The 7,491-nt window shown below is 44.5% G+C and overlaps 1 protein-coding gene across 1 annotated transcript; it reads right to left on the bottom strand.

Moving 5' to 3' along the window:
- Positions 1-4,923: 4,923 nt before the first annotated feature.
- LOC140070054 (olfactory receptor 2T10-like) lies at positions 4,924-5,778 on the bottom strand. Its single transcript, XM_072116382.1, has one exon. It carries the CDS (start codon positions 5,776-5,778, stop codon positions 4,924-4,926), a length of 855 nt encoding a protein of 284 aa, XP_071972483.1.
- Positions 5,779-7,491: the final 1,713 nt, after the last annotated feature.

Genomic DNA, 7,491 nt, shown 5'->3' on the forward strand with positions numbered 1-7,491 from the left:
TTGGGTTACTGCAGACAAACCCAGGGCTTTTACCACATGCATTTCATCTGCCTGTAGGACAGATAGTGGTTTTCCCAAATGATACCTCTCACTTTCTCACATACCCTCCCCCTCAGCTCAGAACCACCGGGGCGAACTCCTAACATTAAGCAATGCGTTCGAGATAAGGCGTCCGCATTGCCCTGTAGTTTCCCGGCTCTGTGCTCCACCATGAAACTGAAATTTTGGATGGACAAGAACCACCTAGTGATCCTGGCATTCTTCTCCTTAGTTCTACTCATCCATGTGAGAGGAGAGTGGTCAGTTTTTAGACGGAACTGTCGTCCCAGCAAGTAGTACCTTAGGGACTCTAATGCCCATTTTATCGCCAGACATTCCTTCTCTATGATACTGTAATTTTTTTCAGCTGGCGTGATCTTCCTGCTCAGGTAGGTAATGGGATGTTCTTCTCCATTCACCTCCTGAGAGAGGACAGCTCCCAGTACTACATCTGACGCATCTGTCTGCACAATAAACTCTTTCTTGAAGTTTGGGTAATGAGGACGGGAGATCCACACAACGCAGACTTCAATGTCTGAAAAGCACCTTCTGCTTGTTCATTCCACTGCACCATGACAGGCCTTTTTCTCATTCCTAGCGCACACTTCTTGGGGTTTGTGGTCAGGCCGGCTGCCCTTAGCGAGTTCACTACGGCCTGTACCTTGGCCAAGTGACTCTCCCAGTCTTGGCAGTAGATGATAATATCATCTGGATAGGCGGAGGCGTATCTCCTATGTGGCTTTAACACTACGTCCATTAACCGTTGAAAGGTAGCGGGGGCCCCATGAAGCCCAAACGGTATCACAACATAGTGAAAAAGGCCCTCAGGGGTGATAAAGGCTGTCTTTTCTTTAGCCATATCGGTCAGGGGTACCTGCCAATATCCTTTAGTTAGATCCAATGTGGTGAAGTAAAAAGCTCCCCCTAGTCTCTCAATAAGCTCGTCCACCCGTGGCATGGGATAGGCATCAAACTTAGACACTTCATTCAATTTTCTAAAATCGTTGCAAAATCGCAACGTCCCATCCGGTTTGGGAATTAGGCCCACTCACTTTTGGACTCCTCAATAACCCCTAGCTTCAGCATCTTCTGAACTTCTTCTGATATGGCTTGTCTACGAGCTTCAGGAACTCGGTGCTGCCTTAATCTTACCTTTACCCGTGGCTCAGTGACAATATCATGTTTAATTACAGATGTGTAACCTGGCAACACTGAGAACACATCTGTTTTTCTTGCTACAAACTCTCGAGCCTCTCACTGTTGTACTTTGGTAAGCGTATCGGCTATTCGCACCTCTGCATCTGCTACAGGCTTATCTGCAGCCTGTGAGGCTATCGCAGGAGGGGGACTAGCCAGAACTATCTCTGTATGCAGACTCTCTCTGTCTTTCCAGGCCTTTAACAGATTTACATGATAAGTCTGCTCGGGTTTTCTCCGTCCGGGCTGACGTATCCTGTAGTTCACCTCTCCTATTTTCTCTATAACCTCATACGGTCCTTGCCATTTAGCGAGAAACTTACTTTCTACAGTGGGGACTAGCACCAACACACGATCACCGGGATTAAAGGTCCTTACTTTTGCTGACCTGTTATAAACCCGGCTTTGAGTTCTTTGTGCCTCCTCCATATGCTTCTTGACTATGGGCATGACGGCCGTCACCCTGTCCTGCATATCTGCGATATGGTCTATTACACTTTTGTGGGGGGTGGGCTCTTGTTCCCATGTCTCCTTGGCTATGTCCAGGAGACCCCTGGGATGTCTGCCATACACTAACTCAAACGGCAAGAACCCAGTAGAGGCTTGTGGGACCTCTCGGATGGCGAACATTAAATATGGCAACAGTACATCCCAGTCCTTCCCATCCTTGTTTACCACCTTTTATAGCATACTCTTTAAAGTTTTGTTAAACCGTTCTACCAATCCATCCGCCTGAGGATGGTACACAGAGGTGCGTAATAGTTTAATATTAAAGAGCTGAGATAGCTCCTTGGTGACTTTTGACATAAAAGGAGTCCAAGGATCTCCTTGGGAAGTCCCACCCGGCAGAATATGGCAAACAACTCTTTAGCAATTAGTTTTGCCGAGGTGTGCCGTAGTGGGATGGCCTCAGGATATCGGGTAGCATAGTCCATGACTACCAGGATATGCTGATGCCCCCGAGCAGATTTAACCAAAGGATCGACCAAATCCATGGTGACCCTTTCAAAGGGTACCTCAATAATGGGCAGAGGTACCAACGGACTTCGAAAGTGTACCATGGGAGCATGCAATTGACAATCAGGGCAAGTTTCACAATACCTTTTTACCCTATCATACACTCCTGGCCAATATAAACGCTGCAAGATGCATTCCAGAGTTTTTTTGGTACCTAGGTGCCTTCCCATCACATGCTTATGTGCAAGGTCTAACACCATCTGACGATATGGCTGAGGTACCATTAACTGCTCCCGGGTTTCACCGTGGACCTTATCAATGCGGTACAATAACTCCTGATTTACCACCACTCGAGGGAACAACTTATCCGCACCTGGGTGCTGAGGTACACCATTAATCTCTACCACATTTTCTCTGCCGCGGACCAGAGTGGGGTCCTGGAGTTGTGCAGTACCAAAGTTGTCACGGGATACCTCCAAATCCGACAACTTCGGTCCTGTCACTACCTCCTCAGTTTCGCCTGCCATAACATCTAGGGGAAACATTACACTTCCATCTTCTGTGGCGGTCACCCCTACGGCAGGAACTCCAAAGTCTGGATCATCAGGCTCCGGTTCAGAGGTCTGACCAGACAACACAGGAGAACAACACCCAACTCTTGTTTTCCCCGCCATAGAGTCCAGAACATGGGGAAGTCCCATCCCAAAATAAGATCATGGGGAAAGTTCATGACAATCGCTGCCTCATGTAGCGTCTCTCCACAGGAGGTCTGGAAGTCAAGAATTATGGTGGGGTAGTCCTTTACATCCCCATGGATGCACAAGACTCCAATTGTGTGCCCTGTGACCATCTTGAGGTCTATGAGAGACCCATTAACGCTGGATGCCCTGCCACAGTCACCCGGCACAGGTGGCGCTCATCATCAGAGTCGGGGCTAGTAGCTGTGTAGACAGGTGCAGCATAGAGAGAAACCCTTCTGGCGGAACTGCAGTCCATGGGCTCTGAGGAATTGGGGCAATGGGCTGCAATATAACCTGGCTCATGGCATGTCCAACAGGTGGGAGCATCCCCCCTCCTCCTCCCCTGGGGTACTTCCGTGCCTTAGGGCCCGCCTGGTTATAAGGGGCTTTCTTTGTTAGGGCCTGAGTGGCAAAAAACCTCTCCACCAACCCCACCAGCGCCTCGGCATCAGACGGGTCCCCGTGTCCCACCCATTGTTGGATCTCACCCGGCAAGGCCCTCAGGAAACGGTCCAAAACAACCTTCTCGACCATCTGGGCTGGGGTTGAAGTCTCCGGCTGAAGCCACTTGCGGTCCAAGTGAACAAGTTGGTGCATCTGCCCCCTCGGTGGTAGCGCCTCCTGGTATCTCCAGCTATTCAGTCTTTGAACGCGTAGATGCTGATCCACTCCTAGTCGAGCCAAGATCTCTGCCTTTACCTTGGAGTAGTCCCGGGCATCCTCCTCGCTCAGGTCGTAGTATGCCTGCTGGGGGTCAGCGATGAGGGAGGGGGCCAACACCTCTGCCCAGTGCTGCTGTGGCAACCTCTCTCGGGTGGCCACCCTCTCAAAGCCTGTCAGATAGGCCTCCACATCATCCTCGGCGGTCATCTTGGTCATAGCTTTGTGGACCTCTTTCCTGGCGTCCTTCACCATCATTGCTGGGACAGTCCTTTGCTGAGCAGCGGTCAGGGCTGTTACCTGCTGGAGTAGCAATCTGTTTGTCTCTTTCTGCTGCACGTTGGACTGGACAAGCTGCTTGATTAACTCCTCCATGGCTGTGGCTTGCAGCTTCAGTGCTGTCGACTTCCAGGACATCCAGTAGTGTATACGTCACTGCACTTTGCCCACTCCAATCCACCATGTGTGGGGAATTGCTCTTGTAGTTGACTGGTAGCAGTGCAGGAAGCAGGGACACAAGCAGGTTTAAAGTCCAACTTTAGTGTTTTATTCACACTTGCAAAACAGAACACAAATTCAGCCTTGGCTTAGGCACATGCAAAAACGTTACAAAAGTAACTCCTGCCCGGCTAGGCGCTGTCTAATACATTTGACGGACCCTAGCAATCCGTGTACCAGGCTGCCTGGCACCCGCTCTTGGCCAGCAGCAAGACAGGAGGCCCTCAGTTACCTTTGCTGTGAGAATGCAATCTCGCTTTCAGCTCTCCAGGTAGGGCCTCTCCTACTGCTTCTGGCCTGCAGATTAAATAAGGCCCTAATGAGGCCTGTGACCCGCACCTGTGGGCAATTCAAAAACCCAGGACCGAAGCCCGGGTGGAGTAGGAGTCCCACTACCAGCCTAACCCTACTCCATAATAAGCAGGCCCAGTACGGACATTACAAATGTGTCTGTGTTAGCTAGGCCAACACAGACAAAACAGACTATTCCTGCTTATCACATGTCTGCATTAACCCTTGGGTTACTGCAGACAAACCCAGGGCTTTTACCACATGCATTTCATCTGCCTGTAGGACAGATAGCGGTTTTCCCAAATGATACCTCTCACTTTCTCACAGTCCCCTTGAAGGGTACATTAACCCTAGGGAGTCTGATTGCCTGTGAGCCCTCCCCATCCGTTAAAAACATGTGTTGTTATAGTCAAAATGTAATCAAAAACAACATGAGATAATAAAAATGCATTGAAATCACCAAAATATGTCCCCATTACTTTATCGCTTCTCCATCTATCATTCCAATGCAAGTGCTTTCGAAACATTTCCAAAATCTTGACTAAGGAGAAAAACTACAAAAGTTTCTGTTGTATGACCGAAAATAAAAAGTTTTTTTCATTGCTTTTTTAACTTCCTTATTTCGTACACTGTAGATGATGGGATTCAGCATTGGAGTCACCACTGTGTAGAGAACAGTTACAACCTTATCATGTTCTGGAGAATCTGAATAATGTGGATGTAGATATATAAACATGACGGCACCATAGAAGAGACAAACCACAGTAAGATGAGAGGCGCATCTTGAGAAGGCCTTCTGTTGCTCTTTGGTGGACCGGATCTTGAGTATAGTCAAGGTGATGAAGAGATAAGACATGAGAATCAACAGGAACAAACCAAGGACTATTAGCCCAGCTGCAATGTAGTTCATTAGCTCATTGAACCAAGTGTCTTTACATGAAATGTGAAAGAGAGGGGGCATTTCACAGAAAAAATGGCTGATGAAGTTAGATCTACAATATGGTAGTTGAAAGGTGAAGAAAGTGAGAAGAAAGGAATCGAAGAAGCTCACGATCCAACATCCACCAGCAAGATACAGGCAGCATGTTTTGCTCATAATAGTAATGTATAGTAATGGCTTACAAATAGCTATGTACCTATCATAGGCCATGACGGCCAACAGTAAGCATTCTGTACTCCCCAATGAAAGGTGGAAGTACAACTGAGCTGCACATCCAAAGAATGAGATGCTTTGGTCACTAGACAATGTATTGGAAATAATCTTGGGTACAACTGTAGAGGAGAAACAAATATCAATCACGGCCAAGTTGGTTAAAAAGAAGTACATTGGGGTTCGGAGTTGAGTGTTAAACTGAACCACAATGATCAATATCAGGTTTCCTGAGAAAGACACCATGTACATTAGTAAAAAGAGCAAAGAGAAGAAAATCTGAAGACCAGGAATGGTAGAAAGTCCAAGAAGGATGAATTTTGTCAAAAAAGTTTGAGTTGAATTATCCATCCAAAACTTAGATTCAGTTTTACATTTGTTTGTGTTTAGCTCTTACCTTCACTTTCACCTCAACAATCCTGCGTCTTTAGTCATATGCATCCACTGCCATTTCATTTTTGAAAGGTGACATCTTTGTAGACCTCAAACACAACCACTTATCTTCAATCATTAACTCCATATCACGAGCCTCAATTTTAGCTAAAAGACTCTATTTTTAGATCTGACAAACTTCGGAATGCTTTAAAATTCTGGTAATTTTGAGACTTTTTTTTCATGGCTCATTGTACTTCATGTTAGTTGAAAGATTTTAAATTTGGAAACAATTTGGAAAAATTCTTAGTTTTCAAAGTTTAAGTTCAAGTTCGAAGTGTCCTCTCAATTTTCTAGTACGTTATTAGACTTAGGACTTTAGGTGTAATTTTTTTCATTTTCATGAAAACTGCCAGGACTGAGTTTTAAGGGAAAATTCAGCTTTCAAGTGACTTTGAGAGACCTAAATAACAATAAAACCCTTTAAATAACTTTAGAATTGACACCTCTAAATTTGTGTAAAACAACTTTTACAAAGTCTTTAAGTGTTTCAAACGGGTTAAATGAAATGGAAGTGCAATTTAGAAACTTTAATTTTCTTTCAAATAATACAATCAAATACATTCATTTAGGCCAAAAAATTTACACATTCACTTTGGATTAAATGATGAACTGATCAGCAAGGTTTGATAATTGAGGGCACACCTCCGGGCATAGAATGAAAGCAGCGTCAATCAGAGCAGATTTTTTTTGTCACATTATACAGGGTAACAAACATGGTATATATAATTAATTTGGGGGGATCTGTATCTTATCCATGAGATTTTATTACCGATTTCTAGGGGGCACAAATAAAATCATCAATTTTTATTTTTCATTTTAGAACATTTTTTGGCGGCTCATTGCAACATAAAAATGTCCTTGGGTTCACTATGATTTACGGTGATGCCTTATTTATATAGTTTTTCTTCTCTTTGCTCAATTTTACTGAGAAGAAACAAAATTGGGGAAAATAGCATTTGTTTTTGTATGAGCAACTTTTCAGAGCCCTGGTGCCTGCAGGTGGCACGTATATTTACATAACCAATTTTTTCTTTAATATTGTGCAATCTATTGAGACATTTTTCTTGTGAAGATACGAGGACATAAAAAGGACCATTGCCATTGGCTTCCCGGTCCTGGTAGTCATGTACTGGATCACATGATTGCAGGGATCTTGGTAACAGAATCTGGAGCTTCTGCATCTGATCATGTTTAATAAAAAAATTAAATAAAGAGTCATACATATTAGAAAATAAGCAATGAATATTTTAATATAAGGATCAGTTCACACCACCGTTCCTTACCTTAGTTAAATAAGGAAGGTTTAACCCATCAGTTAAAAATCCCATTGACATAGACAATCATCTGTTATGCTTGCATTTTTCGGGTTACAGAAGTCCACAGAAGAGGAAGCACTCCGGATTAGTTTTAAAAGCAGGGTTATATCTTTATTCCATAAATATATCATACCTATAAAAATTGATTACAGATAAATATGAGATAGATAGCAAAAAGTAAAAAATAGCAGCACTCCAAGGATATAAA

This window comes from Engystomops pustulosus, chromosome 7 (genome assembly GCF_040894005.1).
Source record: "Engystomops pustulosus chromosome 7, aEngPut4.maternal, whole genome shotgun sequence".
Taxonomy (NCBI): Eukaryota; Metazoa; Chordata; class Amphibia; order Anura; family Leptodactylidae; genus Engystomops; species Engystomops pustulosus.

Bases quoted from the DNA above. Each gene is read 5' to 3' on its own strand.
- LOC140070054 (XM_072116382.1), bottom strand. From the start codon at position 5,778: ATGGTGTCTTTCTCAGGAAACCTGATATTGATCATTGTGGTTCAGTTT.